The sequence below is a fragment of the Oncorhynchus masou genome, chromosome 6 (genome assembly GCF_036934945.1).
Source record: "Oncorhynchus masou masou isolate Uvic2021 chromosome 6, UVic_Omas_1.1, whole genome shotgun sequence".
NCBI classification, from domain to species: Eukaryota; Metazoa; Chordata; class Actinopteri; order Salmoniformes; family Salmonidae; genus Oncorhynchus; species Oncorhynchus masou.
In genome coordinates, this window is record NC_088217.1 from 32,334,899 (window position 1) to 32,355,412 (window position 20,514).

A 20,514-nucleotide genomic window follows, 5' to 3' on the forward strand; every position below is an offset into this window, starting at 1 on the left:
GCTGAGATGAGAACAGCGGAGGCTGGTACCCGAGGCTACACTGAAAAGGGGATAGACCGGTAGCAGACGAGGGAAGCGAGTTGTGGGCGTACTCTGCCCAGGGGAGCTGTTCTGACCAAGACGCAGGGTTACGAAAAGAAAGACTGCGTAAAATGCGACCAACAGTCTGATTGGCCCGTTCGGCTTGACCGTTAGACTGGGGATGAAAGCCGGACGAGAGACTGACGGAAGCCCCAATCAAACGGCAAAACTCCCTCCAAAATTGAGACGTGAACTGCGGACCTCTGTCGGAAACGACGTCAGACGGAAGGCCATGAATTCGGAAAACATTCTCGATAATGATCTGAGCCGTCTCCTTAGCAGAAGGGAGCTTATCGAGAGGAATGAAATGAGCCGCCTTAGAGAATCTATCGACAACCGTAAGAATAACTGTCTTCCCCGCTGATGAAGGCAGTCCGGTAATAAAATCTAAAGCGATGTGAGACCACGGTCGAGAGGGAATGGGAAGCGGTCTGAGACGGCCGGCAGGAGGAGAGTTCCCAGATTTAGTCTGCGCAGACCGAACAAGCGGCGACAAATCGACGCGCGTCACGTTCCCGAGTGGGCCACCAGAAACGCTGGCGAATGGAAGCGAATGCGTACCCGAACGCCGGGGTGGCCGGCTAACTTGGCAGAGTGGGCCCACTGAAGAACGGCCGGACGAGTAGGAACGGGAACGAACAGAAGGTTCCTAGGACAAGCTCGCGGCGACGGAGTGTGAGCGAGTGCTTGCTTTACCTGCCTCTCAATTCCCCAGACAGTCAACCCGACAACACGCCCCTCAGGGAGAATCCCATCGGGGTCAAGGAGACCTCAGAAGAACTGAAGAGACGAGATAAAGCATCAGGTTTGGTGTTTTTTGAGCCCGGACGATAAGAAATAACAAACTCGAAACGAGCGAAAAACAGAGCCCAACGAGCCTGACGCGCATTAAGTCGTTTGGCTGAACGGATGTACTCAAGGTTCCTATGGTCAGTCCAAACGACAAAAGGAACGTCGCCCCCTCCAACCACTGTCGCCATTCGCCTAGGGCTAAGCGGATGGCGAGCAGTTCGCGATTACCAACATCATAGTTACGTTCTGACGGCGATAAGCGATGAGAAAAAACGCGCAAGGATGGACCTTGCCGTCAGAGAGAGCGCTGAGAAAGAATGGCTCCCACGCCCACCTCTGACGCGTCAACCTCAACAACAAACTGTCTAGAGATGTCAGGTGTAACAAGAATAGGTGCGGATGTAAAACGATTCTTAAGAAGATCAAAAGCTCCCTAGGCGGAAACGGACCACTTAAAGCACGTCTTAACAGAAGTAAGGGCTGTGAGAGGAGCTGCCACCTGACCGAAATTACGGATGAAACGACGGTAGAAATTAGCGAAGCCCAGAAAGCGCTGCAGCTCAACGCGTGACTTAGGAACGGGCCAATCAATGACAGCCTGGACCTTAGCGGGATCCATCTTAATGCCCTCAGCGGAAATAACGGAACCGAGAAAAGGGACAGAGGCGGCATGAAAAGTGCACTTCTCAGCCTTCACATAAAGACAGTTCTCCAAAAGGCGCTGGAGGACGCGTCGCACGTGCTGAACATGAATCGAGAGAGACGGTGAAAAAATCAGGATATCGTCCATGTAAACGAAAACAAAAATGTTCAGCATGTCTCTCAGGACGTCGTTAACTAGTGCCTGAAAGACAGCTGGAGCGTTAACGAGGCCGAAAGGAAGAACCCGGTATTCAAAGTGCCCTAACGGGTGTTAAACGCCGTCTTCCACTCGTCCCCCTCCCTGATGCGCACGAGATGGTAGGCGTTACGAAGGTCCAATTTGGTGAAAAACCTGGCTCCCTGCAGGATCTCGAAGGCTGAAGACATAAGAGGAAGCGGATAACGATTCTTAACTGTTATGTCATTCAGCCCTCGATAATCCACGCATGGGCGCAGGGACCCGTCCTTCTTCTGAACAAAAAAAAACCCCGCTCCGGCGGGGGAGGAGGAGGAGACTATGGTACCGGCGTCGAGCGAAACCGACAAATAATCCTCGAGAGCCTTACGTTCGGGAGCCGACAGAGAGTATAATCTACCCCGGGGGGAGTAGTTCCCGGAAGGAGATCAATACTACAGTCATACGACCGGTGTGGAGGGAGAAGTGGCCTTGGAACGACTGAACACCGTGCGCAGATCGTGATACTCCTCCGGCACCCCTGTCAAATCGCCAGGCTCCTCCTGTGAAGAAGAGACAGAGGAAACAGGAGGGATAGCAGACATTAAACAGGTTACATGACAAGAAACATTCCAGGATAGGATAGTATTACTAGACCAATTAATAGAAGGGTTATGGCGCACTAGCCAGGGATGACCCAAAACAACAGGTGTAAAAGGTGAACGAAAAATTAAAAAAGAAATGGTTTCGCTGATTACCAGAGACAGTGAGGGTTAAAGGCAGCGTCTCACGCTGAATCTTGGGGAGAGAACTACCATCTAAAGCGAACAAGGCCCTGGGCTCCCCTAACTGTCTGAGAGGAATGTCATGTTCCCGAGCCCAGGTCTCGTCCATAAAACAGCCCTCCGCCCCAGAGTCTATCAAGGCACTGCAGGAAGCAGATGAACCGGGCCAGCGGAGATGGACCGGAAAGGTAGTGCGTGATCCAGAAGGAGAGGCCTGAGTAGTTGCGCTCACCAGTAGCCCTCCTCTTACTGATGAGCTCTGGCTTTTACTGGACATGAGGTGACAAAATGACCAGCGGAGCCGCAGTAGAGACAGAGGCGATTGGTGATTCTCCGTTCCCTCTCCTTGGCCGAGATGCGAATACCCCCCAGCTGCATAGGCTCAGCATCCGAGCCGGCGGAGGAGGGTGGCAGTGATGCGGCAGGTGGCAGTGATGTGGGGAGGGGAGCAACGGAGAACGTGAGCTCCTTTCCACGAGCTCGGCGACGAAGATCAAACCGTCGCTCTATGCGAATTATTAAGGAGTCCAGACTGGAAGGAACCTCCCGGGAGAGGATCTCATCCTTAACCTCGACGTGGAGACCCTCCAGAAAACGAGCGAGCAAAGCCGGCTCGTTCCAGTCACTAGAGGCAGCGAGAGTGCGAAACTCAATAGAATAATCCGTTATGGATCTATTCCCCTGACATAGGGAAGACAGGGCCCTGGAAGCCTCCTCGCCAAAAACAGAACGGTCAAAAACCCGTATCATCTCCTCCTTAAAGTCCTGATACTGGTTAATACACTCAGCCCTCGCCTCCCAGACCGCCGTGCCCCACTCACGCGCCCGTCCGGTAAGGAGAGAAATGACGTAGGCGATGCGGGCTGCGCTCCTGGAGTAAGTGTTGGGCTGGAGAGAGAACACCACATCACACTGAGTGAGGAATGAGCGGCACTCAGTGGGCTCCCCAGAGTAACACGGCGGGTTGTTGATCCTGGGCTCCGGAGACTCGGAAACCCTGGAAGTGGGCGGTGGATCGAGGTGGAGTTGGTGAACCTGTCTTGTGAGGTCGGAGACTTGGACGGCCAGGGTCTCAACGGCATGTTGAGCAGCAGACAATTCCTCCTCGTGTCTGCCTAGCATCGCTCCCTGGATCTCGACGGCGGAGTGAAAAGGGTCCGGAGCCGCTGGGTCCATTCTTGGTCTGATTCTTCTGTTATGAACTTGAGTGAAGACCCAAAAGCGGTTTTAACAGAAAACAGAGTTCTTTAATGAAAATACAGGAATGGCATAAATCCTCTTCCAACGTTGTCAGCGGAACAAAAAGAACGTTAGTATAGTGCAGGATGCTCCTGCCAGGCAGACTCCGACAGGACAGGACAAGGTGGAAGCAAACGAGACGACAGCTTGCTTCTGGCATCAAAAAACACAAACAAGAATCAGACACTGAAAGTAGCAGGAACAGAGAAAGAAATAGAGACCTAATCAGAGGGGGAAGAGAGAACAGGTGGGGAAAGAGAGAATGAGCTAGTTAGGGGAAATGTAGAACAGCTGAAGGATGAGAGACAGAGAAGGTAACCTAAAAAGACCAGCAGAGAGAGAGAATGAAGAGAAAGGACAGGAACAGACATAACAAGACATGACATTCTCCCAATCTTCTTCTGGATCATCCAAATGCTCTCTAGCAAACTTCAGACGGGACTGGACATGCACTTGCTTAAGCTGGGGGACACGTCTGGCACTGCAGGATTTGAGTCCCTGGCGGCGTAGTGTGTTACTGATGGTAGGCTTTGTTACTTTGGTCCCAGCTCTCTGCAGGTCATTCACTAGGTCCCCCCATGTGGTTCTGGGATTTTTGCTCACCGTTCTTGTGATCATTTTGAACCCACGGGGTGAGATCTTGCGTGGAGCCCCAGATCGAGGGAGATTATCAGTGGTCTTGTATGCCTTCCATTTCCTAATAATTGCTCCCACAGTTGATTTCTTCAAACCAAGCTGCTTACCTATTGCAGATTCAGTCTTCCCAGCCTGGTGCAGGTCTACAATTTTGTTTCTGGTGTCCTTTGACAGCTCTTTGGTCTTGGCCATAGTGGTGTTTGGAGTGTGACTGTTTGAGGGTGTGGAAAGGTGTCTTTTATACTGATAACAAGTTCAAACAATTGCCATTAATGCAGGTAACGAGTGGAGGACAGAGGAGCCTCTTAAAGAAGAAGTTACAGGTCTGTGAGCCAGACATCTTGCTTGTTTGTAGGTGACCAAATACTTTTTTTCCACCATAATCTTCAAATAAATTCATAAAAAATCCTATAATGTGATTTTCTGGATTTTTTTTCTCATTTTGTCTGTCATAGTTGACGTGTACCCATGATGAAAACAGGCCTCTCTCATATTTTTAAGTGGGAGAACTTGCACAATTGGTAGCTGACTAAATCATTTTTGCCCCACTGTAGATTAGTCTGTGAACATTCACCTGAGTCAAAGGATTTGACAAAACGTGTTGTTATGCTTTGACATTGAATACCTATTTACAGCAGGAGCTTTGAATGTTGGCTTACATTTGTCAGAGGTGCGCAAGAGAGTTCCACAATCATGCTAGTTTTTATGTCTTTGTGATAAGGTTTGTCTAGAGAGTGCACACACACCTAGTTTCTCAGGTATAAACCAGTATCTGGTCAAAAACCAGCTGACACTGCAGCCCTCTTGTGAACCAGAACTATGCACCCCTGTCTTCTGTACTTACCCCTCTCTCCCACCCTGTCTACCCCTGCAGGAGACAGTGTCTGCAGGTCAGAGGAGCTTTGTGGCCAGAGAGCTGAAGTCAGGGACAGACTACCTGGTGACGATCATCGCCCAATACCCCAACAGTGTGGGAGAGCCTGTCTCTGCCAAGTCACGAACCAGTGAGTACACAGAGAGGGTGGGACAGAGGGAAAAGGGGAGGGAGGGGTAGGAGAGATGAGATGAGATAATTAGAAACCAAAGCACGAATAAGTGAGTACACAGAGAGAAATGGAGGAAGAGCGGGGATGAAAGTGGGGAGGAGAGGAGAGAGTGACATTAGCTGTTGCAAAAGCAGCAGCTACTCTTCTTGGGGTCCACACAAACCATGAAACATGATATAATACAGAACATTAATAGACAATAACAGCTCAAGGACTGAACTGCATATGTTTTATTAAGTCACACGTATTCTACATATCAATACATACACACAAACTATCTACAGTTGAAGTCAGAAGTTTACATACACTTAGGTTTTTCAACCTATGTTTTTCAATCAGTCCACACATTTCTTGTTAACAAACTATAGTTTTGACAAGTAGATTAGGACATCTACTTTGTTCACATACACTAAAGACGTTTACATACACTAAGTTGACTGTGCCTTTAAACAGCTTGGACAATTCCAGAAAATAATGTCATGGCTTTAGAAGCTTCTGATTGACTCAAATGATGTCAATTAGCCTATTGGAGGTATGTCTGTGAATGTATTTCAAGGCCTACCTTCAAATTCAGTGCCTCTTTGCTTGACATCATGGGAAAATCAAAATAAATCAGCCAAGACCTCAGAAAAAATTGTAGACCTCCACAAGTCTGGTTCATCCTTGGGGCAATTTCCAAATGCCTAAAGGTACCAAGTTCATCTGTACAAACAATAGTACGCAAGTATAAACACCATAGGACCACGCAGCCGACAGACGCATTCTGTTTCCTAGAGATGAACGTATTTTGGTGTTCGAAAAGTGCAAATCAATCCCAGAACAACAGCAAAGGACCATGTGAAGTACTGTAGGAAACGGGTACAAAAGCATCTATATCCACAGTAAAACGAGTCCTATATTGACATAAGCTGGAAGGCCGCTCAGCAAGGAGGAAGCCACTTCTCCAAAACCGCCATAAAAAAGCCAGACTACGGTTTGCAACTGCACATGGGGACAAAGATTATACTTTTTGGAGAAATGTCCTCTGGTCTGATGCAACAAAAATATAACTGTTTGGGCATAATGACCACCGTTATGTTTGGAGGAAAAAGGGGGAGGCTTGCAAGCCAAAGAACACCATCCCAACCGTGAAGCACAGGGGTGGTAGCATCATGTTGTGTGGGTACTTTGCTGCAGGAGAGACTGGTGCACTTCACAAAATAAATGGCATCACGAGGAAAGAAAATTATGTGGATATATTCAAGTAACATCTCAAGAGGTCAGTCAGGAAGTTAAAGCTTGGTCACAAATGGGTCTTCCAGTTGGACAATGACCGCAAGCATACTTCCGAAGAGGTTGCAAAATGGCTTAAGGACAACAAAGTCAAGGTATTGGAGTGGCCATCACAAAGCCCTGACCTCAATCCAATAGAACATTTGTGGGCAGAACTGAAAAAGCGTGTGCGAGCAAGGAGGCCTACAAACCTGACTCAGTTACACCAGCTCTGTCAGGAGGAATGGGCCAAAATTCACCCAACTTATTGTGGGAAGCTTGTGGAAGGCCACCCGAAACATTTGACCCAAGTTAAACAATTTTTAAAGTTAATGCTACCAAATACTATTTGAGTGTATGCAAACTTCTGACCCACTAGGAATGTGATGAAAGAAATTAAATCTGAAGTAAAACATTCTCTCTACTATTACTCTGACATTTCACATTCTTAAAATAAAGTGGTGATCCTAACTGAACTAAGACAGGGAATTTTTACTAGCATTAAATGTCAGGAATTGTGAAACTGAGTTTAAATGTATTTGACTAAGGTGTATGTAAACTTCATACTTCAACTGTATGTCAAGTAGGGGAGAGGTGTTGTGCCGTGAGGTGTTGCTTTATCTGTTTTTTAAAACCAGGTTTGCTGTTTATTTGAGCAATATGAGATGGAACGGAGTTCCATGCAATAATGTCTCTATATAATACTGTACGCTTTCTTGAATATATTAAGAATTTGAGGACTGTGAAAAGACCCCTGATGGCATGTCTGGTGCGGTATGTGTGTGTGTCGATTATGCTGTGTGTAAGCTTTGTGTAAGTTGACTATGCAAACAATTTGTGATTTTCAACACAATGTTTCTTATAAACATAAGATGTGATGCAGTCAGTCTCTCCTCAGCTGTTAGCCAGGAGAGATTGGCATGCATAGTATTTATACCAGCCCTCTGATTACAAAAACTAGAGCCTGCAGAACTTGCTTTTTGGAGTGTGGTGTCAAAAAAGCAGAGCATCTCTTTATTATGAACAGACCTCTCCCCATCTGTTTAACCATTGAATCTACTATGTGTTTACAATCTAAGGTAACGGCAAGTAATTTAGCCTCCTCGACTTGTAACAGCCACACAATTCATTACCAGATTTATCTGAGGTCTAGAACTTAGGGAATCATTTGAACCAACTACAATGCTCTTAGTTTTAGAGATATTCAGGACTAGTTTATTACTGGCCACCCATTCCAAAATAGACTGCAACTCGTTGTTAAGGTTAAGGGTTTCAGTGACTTCATTAGCTGTGGTTGCTGATGCCTATATGGTTAAATCATCATCCTACATGGACACACATGCTTTGTTTAATTTCAGTGGCAGGTCATTGGTAAAAATAGAAAAGACTAGAGGGCCTAGAGAGCTGCCCTGTGGTACACCACACTTTACATGTTTGACATTAGAGAGGCTTCCATTAAAGAAAACCCTTTGAATTCTATTAGATAGATAGCTCTTAATCCACGATATGGCAGAGGTTGAAAAGCCATAACACATACGTTTTTTCAACAACAGGTTAAGGTCAATAATATCAAAGGCTGCACTGAAATCTAACAGCACAGTTCGCACAATCTACTTACTATCAATTTCTTTCAAACAATCATCAGTCATTTGTGTCAGTGCAGTACATGTTGAGTGCTCTTCTCAATAAGCATGCTGAAAGTCTGTTGTTAATTTGTTTAAAGAGAAATAGCATTGTATTCGGTCAAACACCATTTTTTTTCCAACAGTTTGCTAAGAGCTGGCAGAAAGCTTATAGGTCTGCTGTTAGAACCAGTAAAGGCCGCTTTACCACTCTTGGGTAGTGGAATTACTTTGGCTTCCCTCCAGGCCAGAGGACAAAGACTTTCCTCTAGGTTCAGATTAAACATATGGCAGATAGTAGTGGCTATAGAGTCAGCTACCATCTTCAGTAGCTTTCCATCTAAGTTGTTAATGCCAGGAGGTTTGTCATAATTGATCGATAACAATAATGTTTCCACCTCTCCCAAACTATCTTTACAAAATTCAAAGTGGCAATACTTTTCTTTCATTATTAGTTTTTTATGTATGAATACGATGGCTCACCGTTTGTTGTTGGTTCATTATTGTTCCGTTTTACCTCATTTCTACCAGCATGTCACATGTGCAACCAGAGGGGAAAAAACTATAGACCACCTTTACTCCACACATAGAGACACGTACTGTTAGGCTCTAATTCTCAGAGTAAATATCTCAACTGACACTATGCAAGCTTAACCAAGTTGATTTTTTCCCAGAGGATCAATACAGCTGCATGAGACAAAACATGTTTCCACCACCAAGAGTATAAACACTCCAATTTAGGCACTCCTCCTTCTTTCCAATTACATATATTATGGTTCGACAGGAAGACGAAGTAATAGGGTAATAAACCATAATTTCTCTTGTTAGGGGATCTGACCTGACCTCAACCCCTCATTTGCCTAATCCACAGATGTCCATCCGTATCCCCTATAGCAATTCTGTGACTTCCTCCCGTCCACCCAGCACATTCCAAAGATGGCTCCTACAGATAACCATTAACTTCTGATGTAAAAACCAGTCTCTAGGATATCAAAGGATAGCAAGTTTAACCCAGAATCCAACAGTACAACGCTCTCCCTCATCCTCAATTTGGCAAATCTGACTAATGCTATCCTCCTGATTCTTGCTTACAGGCAAAAACTCAAGCAGGAAGTACCAGTGACTAGAGCTGTCGCTACGCCCTCCGACGAACAATCAAACAGGAAAAGAGTCAATACCGGACTAAGATAGAATCCTACTACTCCGGCTCTGATGCTCGTCGGATGTGGCAAGGCTTCCAAACTATTACGGATTAAAAAGGGAAACCCAGCCGCGAGCTCTCCAGTGACGCAAGCCTACCAGACGAGCTAAATGCCTTCCATGCTTGCTTCGAGGCAAGCAACACTGAACCATGCATGAGAGCACCAGCTGTTCCAGACGACTGTGTGATCACGCTGAGCATTCACAAGGCCGCACGGCCAAACGGATTACCAGGACACATACTCAGAGCATGCGCTGACCAACTACCAAGTGTCTTCACTGACATTTTCAACCTCTCCTTGAAGGAGTCTGTAATACCTACATGTTTCAAGAAGACCAACCTAGTCCTTGTGCCCAAGAACGCCAAGGTAACCTGCCTAAATACCTACCGCCCCATAGCACTCATGTATGTAGCTAGGAAGTGCTTTAAAAGGCTGGTCATGGCTCACATCAACACCATCATCCCGGAAACTCTACACCCACTACAATTTGCATACCACCCCAACAGATCCACAGAGGACACAATCTCTATTGCACTCCACACTGGCCTTTCCCACCTGGACAAAAGTAACACCTATGTGAGAATGCTGTTCGTTGACTACAGCTCAGTGTTCAACACCATACTGCCCTCAAAGCTCATCAATATGTCAGGACCCGGTTACGAACCTGGGTCTCCGCAGTGAGAAACAGTCACTTAACCAACTGAGCCACGAATAGTCAGCAGAACCCAGAAGATGAGGCAGACACAGCAGTACTTAAGACGGTGTATTTAATAAAGTAAAAAGGAGAAGTCCTTAAATACAAAAATGGCAAATCCAAAAGGTGGTAGGAATAGCACAAAAAAGCCTCAAGAGACACTCAAAAACAAAAACAGAATTCCACAAGAGCATCCACCGGAATCGACAAGAAAACACAGAACACTAGGGCTGGGTGCTAACATACAAACACAGAGCACAGAACTGAGGGAAACTAAGGGTTTAAATACAATCAGGGGAAACGAGGTACAGGTGCAAATAATAATGGGGAACAAAGGAAAAAACATAAGGTCAAAAAGCACAATGGGGGCATCTAGTGACCAAAACCCGGAACAACCCTGGCCAAATCCTGACACAATAAGCTAAGGACCATGGGACTAAACACCTACCTCTGCAACTGGATCCTGAACTTTCTGATGGGATGCCCCCAGGTGGTAAGGGTAGGCAACAGCACATCTGCAACGCTGATCCTCAACACGGGGGCCCCTCAGGTGTAAGCACTTAGTTCCCTCCTGTACTCCCTTTTCACCCACGACTGTGTGGCCCCACACGACTCCAACACCATCATTAAGTTTGCCGATGACACAACGGTGGTAGGCCTGATTACCGACAACAAAGAGAGCCTATAGGGAGGAGGTCAGAGACCTGACAGTGTGCTGCCAGGACATCAACCTCTCCCTCAACGTGAGCAAGACAAAAAAGCTGATTGTGGACTACAGGAAAAGGAGGGCCGAGCACGCCTCCATTCACATAGCGGGTTGAGAGCTTCAAATTCCTTGGCGTCCACATCCCTAACAAACTATGATGGTCCAAACACACCAAGACAGTCGTGAAGAGTTCATGACAATGCCTATTCCCCTACAGGAGACTGAAACAATTTGGTATGGGTCCTCAGATCATCAAAAAGTTATACAGCTGCACCATCGATAGCCTCCTGACTGGTTGCATCACCACTTGGTATGGCAACTGCTCAGCATCCAACCGCAAGGCGCTAGAGGGTAGTGAGTACCATCCAGTACATCACTGGGGCCAAGCTTCCTGCCATCCAGGACCTCTATACTAGACGGTGTCACCCTAGTCATGGACTGTTTTCTCTGCTACCACACGGCAAGCGGTACCGGAGCGTCAAGTCCAAAAGGCTCCTTAACAGCTTCTACACCCGAGCCATAAGACTGCTGAACAGTTAATCAAATGGCTAACCGGATGATTTGCATTGACCCAGCCTTTTTTAACGCTGCTGCTACTCACTGTTTATTATCTACGCATAGTCACCTACCTACATGTACATATACCTCAACTAACCTGTACCCCCACACATTGACTTGGTACTGGTACCCCCTGTATATAGCCTCGTTATTGTTATTTTATTGTAACTTATTTTCTTGCTTTTAGCTTATTTAAAAAAAAAATTTAAACATTCAGCACGGTTGGTTAAGGGCTTGTAAGTAAGCATTTCACGGTAAGGTCTACACCTGTTGTATTGGATTTGATTTTGATATACACAATTTACAAAATACAAATATGCGAAATTACAAACAAACTCAAGAAAAACAATCACATTTCTCAGCAAAGAGGTCCTCCATCATCTGCCAATCAGCATGTGGAACTGCCTGAGAGGCACCAGTACATCCAGTTGTATGGAACTCTGTTCCATGGTGCAAAGAAACTAAAAGCAGATTTACCTAACTCTGAAGGGACGAAAGAGATTTCCAGAGTTAGCCAACCTTGAGACCGGGTATGGTTAGTTGTACATCAGAAGGTTGTTAATTATGTTAGGAATGGTTGGAGTTTTTGTAAGTTAGCTTTATAGATAAAAGAGAGCAATGAATCGACCTACAATACTTCAGAGGGCCAGCATACTTTCTGGTAAAGAATGCAGTGATGTTTACTGAACCTGTCGCCTGTAATGAAACGAGGTGCGCTATGGTAAGCTACATCTAGCGGATGAATCTAATGAAGTGAAGAACCATATCAACAGTCTTTCTTTGCCATATCATCCTCTCTCTCCACATGTCTTTCCTAAGTCACTCACTTCAAATACTCCCCCGTTTCTTCCCAATGTGTGATTCTTCCATGTGAAGCCATACCATCATCCTCATAGGATACGCCTCTCATCATCCTTATCCTCCATCTTCCCTTTATCTCTCTCCCTCCGTTCTCCATCCCTTGTTTCGCAGAGTCTCTACCAGGGGTGTCTGGTCTTCGTCTAGTCCAGGCTGGTTTCTTCTCCCTCTCTCTGGGCTGGGATGCCCCCACATCACAGATCCAGGGCTATAGACTCACCTACGGACCCCGAGGTCAGACACACGCACGTACGCTCACACACAAACGCATGCACACATACACAAACGCTTACACACACACACACACACACACACACACACACACACACACACACACACACACACACACACACACACACACACACACACACACACACACACACACACACACACACACACACAAGCTCATGAACATCCACAATATGACTACTGCTTACTCTGATCATACTCAAATTCTTTACGCATTCTTTACGCACAACATTCTGTGGGCCATGCCAAGCCATCTTGTTAACTGTCATTATAAAATACTTAACTCCTCACACATCTCTTTTTGGCTTGTAAGAGTGTAACAGAGAGCGAGAGGGAGAGAAGGGATAAGGATAATAGATAATAGAGAACCTGCAGTTGGCAAATTGAGACAAGTAAATCTGTGTGAAGATTTATGGACATCAGGTTAGTATACAGTACTATGGTAGAGATGAGATGTTGTCTCACATTATACCGCCCCCCTGGCTCTCCCTGTCTATCAGAAGAGTTTTATTACCCAGTCATTACCACAAATAAATACCACATACACTTTTACAGAAAGCTTTACAGAGACTTTAAAAACTGGGCAGTCGAGACTAAGGGAGACTTCAGGTGTATGAATTAATGATTGAATGTAGAGGCTCAATCTGAAGAGGAGAAAATGTGGCTGCAATTTTTTAATTTTTTTATTTCACCTTTATTTAACCAGGTAGGCTAGTTGAGAACAGGTTCTCATTTGCAACTGCGACCTGGCCAAGATAAAGCATAGCAGTTTGACACAGACAACAACACAGAGTTACACATGGAGTAAACAATAAACAAGCCAATAACACAATAAACAAGTCAATGGCACAGTAGAAAAAATAAAGTCTATAAGTGTGTGCAAAAGGCATGAGGAGGTAGGCAATAAGTAGGCCATAGGAGCGAATAATTACAATTACAATAAATACTTATTTTCCATTATAATTTGCAAATAAATTCATACAAAATCCTACAATGTGATTTTCTGGATTTTTTTTCCTCATTTTGTCTGTCATAGTTGAAGTGTACCTATGATGAAAATTACAGGCCTCTCTCATCTTTCTAAGTGAGAGAACTTGCACAATTGGTGGCTGACTAAATACTTTTTTGCCCCACTGTATAGGAGGAGAGACTGGCACGCTTGTTTGTGTTAGTTTTAAATGAGGTCAGTGTGTATTCTGTAAGGAGATGTGGGATGTTTCTACCTGTCTCTGTGCATCCCACTGCAAGCAAGTCCTAATTCATGCAACCAGTACACCCACACTACCACACACCCTCTGTTTACCTTGTCTGTGGTAGGATGAAGATCTGTGCCTATGGCTCCAGGCAACACATTCCTTTAAGGAGTCACACTCCAAATTAAAGTGGAAAACCACACTACAGGCTGATCCAAGTTTGATGTAATGTCCTTAAAACAAGTCAAAATGAGGCTCAATAGTGTGTGTGGCCTCCACGTGCCTGTATGACCTCCCTACAACGCCTGGGCATGCTCCTGATGACAGTCTGTGGTACAATGTGGCGTTGGTGGATGGAGCGAGACATAATGTCCCAGATGTGCTCAATTGGATTCAGGTCTGGGGAACGGACAGACCAGTCCATAGCATCAATGCCTTCCTCTTGCAGGAACTGCTGACACACTCCAGCCACATGAGGTCTAGCATTGTCTTGCATTAGGAGGAACCCAGGGCCAACCGCACCAGCATATGATCTCACAAGGGGTCTGAGGATCTCATCTCGGTACCTAATGGCAGTCAGGCTACCTCTGGCGAGCACCTGGAGGGCTGTGCGGCCCCCCAAAGAAATGCCACCCCACACCATGACTGACCCACCGCCAAACCGGTCATGCTGGAGGATGTTGCAGGCAGCAGAACGTTCTCCACAGTGTCTCCAGACCCTGTCACGTCTGTCACATGTGCTCAGTGTGAACCTGCTTTCATCTGTGAAGAGCATAGGGTGCCAGTGGCGAATTTGCCAATCTTGGTGTTCTCTGGCAAATGCCAAACATCCTGCATGGTGTTGGGCAGTAAGCACAACCCCCACCTGTGGACGTCGGGCCCTCATACCTCCCTCATGGAGTCTGTTTCTGACCGTTTGAGCAGACACATGCACATTTGTGGCCTGCTGGAGGTTATTTTGCAGGGCTCTGGCAGTGCTCCTCCTGCTCCTCCTTGCACAAAGGTGGAGGTAGCGGTCCTGCTGCTGGGTTGTTGCCCTCCTACGGCCTCCTCCACGTCTCCTGATGTACTGGCCTGTCTCCTGGTAGCGCCTCCATGCTCTGGACACTACGCTGACAGACACAGCAAACCTTCTTACTACAGCTCGCATTGATGTGCCATCCTGGATGAGCTGCACTACCTGAGCCACTTGTGTGGGTTGTAGACTCCGTCTCATGCTACCACTAGAGTGAAAGCACCACCAGCATTCAAAAGTGACTTAACCTCTTACACCTATGGTGGCGCTATTTCATTTTTGGAAGAAAAACGTTCCCGTTTTAAACAAGATATTTTGTCACAAAAAGATGCTCGACTATGCATATAATTGCTACTGTTCGAAAGAAAACACTCTGACGTGTCCAGAAATACAAATATCTTCTCTGTGCGTGCCCTTTAACGTGAGCTTCAGGCAAAACCAAGATGACTTGGCATCCAGGAAATGACAAGGATTTTTGAGGCTCTGTCTTTCATGATCTCCTTATATGGCTGTGAACGCAAGAGGAATGAGTCTGCCCTTTCTGTCGTTTCCCCAAGGTGTCTGCAGCATTGTGACGTATTTGTAGGCAGATCATTGGAAGATTGACCATAAGAGACCACATTTACCACGTGTCCGCCCGGTGTCCTGCGCCGAAATTGGTGCGCAAAAGTCACCTGCCAGTATTTTTCCATGGGGCACAGAGAGAGAAGCAAGCTTCCACGAACTGCATGTCAATGAAGAGATATGTGAAAAAACACCTTGAGGATTGATTCCAAACAACGTTTGCCATGTTTCGGTCGATATTATGTAGTTAATCCGGAAAAGTTTCACGTTGTAGGTGACTGCATTTTCGGTTCGTTTCGGTAGCCAGGCGCAATGTAGAAAACGGAACGATTTCTCCTACACACAGACGCTTTCAGGAAACACTGCGCATCTGGTATGTGGCTGGGAGTCTCCTCATTGAAAACATCAGAAGCTCTTCAAAGGTAAATGATTTTATTTATTTGGTTATCTGGCTTTTGTGAAAATGTTGCGTGCTACATGCTACACAAAATGCTATGCTAGCTTAGCATACTCTTACACAAATTAGTCAATTTCTATGGTTCAAAAGCATATTTTGAAAATCTGAGATGACAGTGTTGTTAAGAAAAGGCTAAGCTTGAGAGCAAACGCATTATTTTAATTTTATTTGCGATTTTCAGAAATCGTTAACGTTGCGTTATGCTAATGAGCCTGAGGCTTAGTCACAATCCCGGATCCGGGATGGGGAGTTTCAAGAGGTTAAACATCAGCCAGGAAGCATAGGAACTGAGAAGTGGTCTGTGGTCACCACCTGCAGAACCACTCCTTTATTGGGGGTGTCTTGCTAATTGCCTATAATTTCCACCTGTTGTCTATTCCATTTGCACAACTTCATGTGAAATTTATTGTCAATCGGTGCTGCTTTCTAAGTGGACAGTTTGATTTCACAGAAGTGTGATTGACTTGGAGTTACATTGTGTTGTTTAAGTGTTCCCTTTATTTTTTTTTTAGCAGTGTATATGCCTGCTGTATGATAGCTAGCAAATGAATTAGCTAAATAACGTTAGCCTGCCTAGCTGGAACTTCTGAAGAAGGAACATTTTTTGTATTTCTACAATTTCCAGAGGCTAACCAAACAACAACATAATTACCTTTACGAGACGTGTTTGTTCCGTCACGTGCATTAGTAGCACAATGTCAAACTTATTTACATTCGTTTTTACTTGGGATTCCCCCAAGGGCATAAGGCGAGGGTGTGTCTTTTATGAGTTTGAACTGTAGCCTTTGTCTGTCTTCACTTGTATGTGAAGCCTGTGAGAAAGACCCGATCTGATGAAGGAGAGCCGAGTGAGTGAGAAACGTTTTAGATTACACAGCACTCCGGGCTGCAAAAGGCATGCATTTTGTTAGGGTGCATAATGGCCACAAAGGGGATATTGCAGTGAAATTCGAGGCATTATCAAGTCCTTGTCAAATTGTGAATGAGAGACTATTGGAGTATAGCCTGCACAAAAAACTACGCAGAGCTCATGCCTTTCAACCGACTTTTTTCAAATCATCAGAGTCTCATCAGTCCAACATTTGTAGAACAACCAAAGTTACATTAATAACTCTAAATTAAGCGTATAGGAGTACGTATTTCTTAGTTAACCGCTCAACACAGAATAGTCGCATGTGCACACTCCCTGAAATCGTTTGTAGAAAATATCCTTTCTATTTCATTTAGCTTTGTTCAATTGTATTCTTCATACTTTAAAATAATATAAAAATAATGCTACGGAATTATAAGTAAATCTTGTCTGCTAAGTGAACGAGTGTAGCCCACAGCCATTTGGCATAGCCACATCAGGACCTAACATAAGGACAACTCAAAGTACGCTATTCTTTTCTTCTGAAATAGACTACATTTTCTTCATGCTTCTTTAGACCTGTCTAAAATAAATAATGGATTTATTGTGAAGGTGTAGGCTATATTACATGGATTTATTCAACTTTTTAAAATGGCTTGTAGGCTATGTGTGGAAGCCAGGAGATGCTAAATGTGTTTATGTTAATTAACTATCAATTACCATGAGACCTACAGTTATTTGCTTGACAATCACCAACTGACAAAATTGTGTGACCGCCACAGCCCAATACTGACACACATACACTCATACACAGACTGTTTTTGCTCTTTCTTATATCATACACATGTACTACGAGTATAAGCAAGTGCATTTAAAGATGTGAATAGTGAGCTGTGTATTTACTTGTCTGTTGCCTCCTGTAACCCTTGTGTGATTGGCTGGCTATGATTGATTGACAGGTCAGCCTGCAGCCCAGCTATTGGAGCAGTCTCTGGCTGCAGACTCCACCTCTGTCACCCTGGAGAGGCTACTGCCAGACACAGATTACGTCCTCACCCTATACCCCCTGTTCCCCCGAAACTCTGTCTCCCCCGCCACCCTCACCTCACGCACATGTAAGTACATCTCACCCACTCTCTCCCATTACCCTCAGTCAGTACTGTATGATGCATCATTATATCATCTTCAGTTTTAAGTGCACTTAACATTATTGGTGTGAGCCATTGCTTTTCAATGGAAAAGCTCAGAAGTTCTACAGTTGGCATACAGCAAAAGAGATGTGTGCTGCAAAGCTCCTGTGCTGGAACTTTCTATGCTCCTGAGCCTGCCGTTACAGCAAGCACAGTGCCTTGTGCCAGTAATGTGACTGCTACATTAAAGTAACTATCTAGTGTTTCCAGATGTCTATGAAATATGAGCTGTAATTAATTACAATAAAATGATGAAAGAGTTTTCATTCCAAAAAAAATAGATTAAGTACCATAAAACTTGAAAATGAAACCAGTCTCGAATAGCCGCGCAATGGCACACATTTCAGCAAATAGAATTTCAAATTAACACTTGGTCTAAATTAATTGTTTATGAGGTTGCCATGTATTACCATTAATTGTTTACGAGGTTTAATGTTTGATTTGTTAAACAGTTTTACATGTACATTTTAGTCCTTACGCAGACGCTCTTATTCAGAACACCTTACAGTTAGTGCATTCATCTTAAGATAGCGAGGTGGGACCACCACATATAACAATTATAGTAAGTACATTTTTCCTCAATAACGTAGCTATCAGTAGAGTCAGAGAGTCAAGTGCAAGTGGTGGTCATTTTTATTTATTCTTTTTTATGTGGGGGATTATTTAATATACTGTTTGAAGAGGTAGGGTTTCAGATGTTTTCAGAAGATGGGGCTCTCCCCCTGAAACCAGGAGAGCTTCAACCATTGGGGTCCTAGGACAGAGAAGAGCTTGACTAGGCTGAGCGGTAGCTGCCCTCGCGTTGGGGTGGGAGAGCCAAGAGACCTGAGTTGGCAGAACGGAGTGCTCGGGCTGGGGTGTAGGGTTTGAGCATAGCCTGAAGGTAGGGAAGGGCAGTTCCTCTTGCTGTTCCGTAGGTAAGCACCATGGTCTTGTAATGGATGCGAGTTTCAACTGGAAGCCAGTGGAGTGTGCAGACGAGGGGTGGTGACATGAGAGAACTTGGGAAGGTATGTTACATTAAATAATTCAGAAATTTAAGAGGAAATCATGTGGAACTGTTTTTGTATGGATGAGGGAGATTTCATGCTGTGTGCTTAGGTTTGTTGTCCTGTTAGAAGGTGAACTTTCGCCCCAGTCTGAGGACCTGAGCACTCTGGAGCAGGTTTTCATCTAGGATCTCTCTGTACTTTGCTCTATTCATCTTTCCCTCGATCCTGACTAGTCTCCCAGTCCCTGCCGCTGAAAAACATCCCCACAGCATGATGCTGCTACCACCATGCTTCACCGTGGGGATGGTGCCAGATTTCCTCCAGACGCTTGGCATTCAGGCCAAAGAGTTCATACTTGGCTTCATCAGACCAGAGAATCCTTTTGGCAAACTCCAAGCGGGCTGTCATCTGCCTTTTACTGAGGAGTGGCTTCCGTCTGGCCACTCTACCATAAAGGCCTGATTGGTGGAGTGCTGCAGAGATGGTTGTCCTTTTGGAAGGTTCTCCCATCTCCACAGATGAACTTTAGAGCTCTGTCAGAGTGACCTTCGGGTTCTTGGTCACCTCCCTGACCAAAGCCGTTTTCCTCTGTTTACTCAGTTTGGTCAGGCGGCCAGTCTTGGTGGTTCCAAACTTCTTCCATTTAAAAATGATGGAGGCCACTGTGTACCCTTCCCCAGATCTGTGCCTCGACACAATCCTGTCTCGAACCTCTACAGACAATTCCTTCAATGGCTTAGTTTTTGCTTTGACATGCACTGTCAACTGTGCGACCTTATATAGACAGGTTTGTGCCTTTCCAAATTATGTCCAACCAATATAATTTAGCACAGGTGGACTCCAATCAAGTTGTAGAAACATGTTAAGGATGATCAAGGGAAACAGGATGCACCTGAGCTCAATTTCGAGTCTCATAGCAAAGGGTCTGAATAATTATGTAAAAAAGGTATTTCGGTTTTAAATGTTTTATAAATCTGTTACAATTTCAAAAACCTGTTTTCGCTTTCTCTTTATGGGGTATTGTGTATAGATTTCTGAGGATTATTTTTTGTTATTGATCAATTTAACCTTTATTTAACTAGGCAAGTCAGTTCACTGAAAATATTCAACCCTAAACTATACAGATTGGCCTCATGCATTTGTGACTTTATGTGAACGATAGGTGGTAAGGTAACAGTAATCATTTTCATTTTCATCGCCAGATAGGTAGCTTCCCACTGGGCACAGATGTCAAGTAAACATCTATTCCACGTTGGTTCCACATCATTTCAGACGTGGGACAACGTTGATTCAACAAGTGTGTTCCCAGTGGGTTTGCACGTTTATCTCAGACAACTTTTAAATGGTTAGATGATCATGCTGCCGCCTGGTGGTGACTGTTGCCTGCATTAATCAATAAAAGTCTGAAGCTCTTCTCTGTTGTTCATATTTTCCCTATTTCAGGATGCATACTGTGTGGTGTGTGTGTGTGTGTGTGTGTGTGTGTGTGTGTGTGTGTGTGTGTGTGTGTGTGTGTGTGTTTGTTTTAAAGTTTTTATTGTCACGTGCACAAGTACAGTGAAATGCCTTTCTTGCTTCCTCTTTCTCAACAATGCAGTATAATCAATATCAGTAGAATTAAACAATTGTAATAATACCAGAGTTGGTGCCAATACCATATTTACAATGTGCAGGGATACTGGAGTGGTAGGGGTAGATACAGTATGTATAGGGGTAA

General features: G+C 44.9%; 1 protein-coding gene across 1 annotated transcript in view; it reads left to right on the top strand.

Moving 5' to 3' along the window:
- The window catches only part of LOC135541905 (collagen alpha-1(VII) chain-like), a 108,987-nt gene that overhangs the window by 13,639 nt on the left and 74,834 nt on the right, over positions 1 to 20,514 (top strand). Inside the window, exons 8-10 of the mRNA XM_064968399.1 lie at positions 5,225 to 5,354; positions 12,402 to 12,521; positions 17,575 to 17,730. Coding sequence (XP_064824471.1) covers positions 5,225 to 5,354; positions 12,402 to 12,521; positions 17,575 to 17,730 — 406 coding nt within the window. The remainder of the gene's footprint in view (positions 1 to 5,224; positions 5,355 to 12,401; positions 12,522 to 17,574; positions 17,731 to 20,514) is intronic.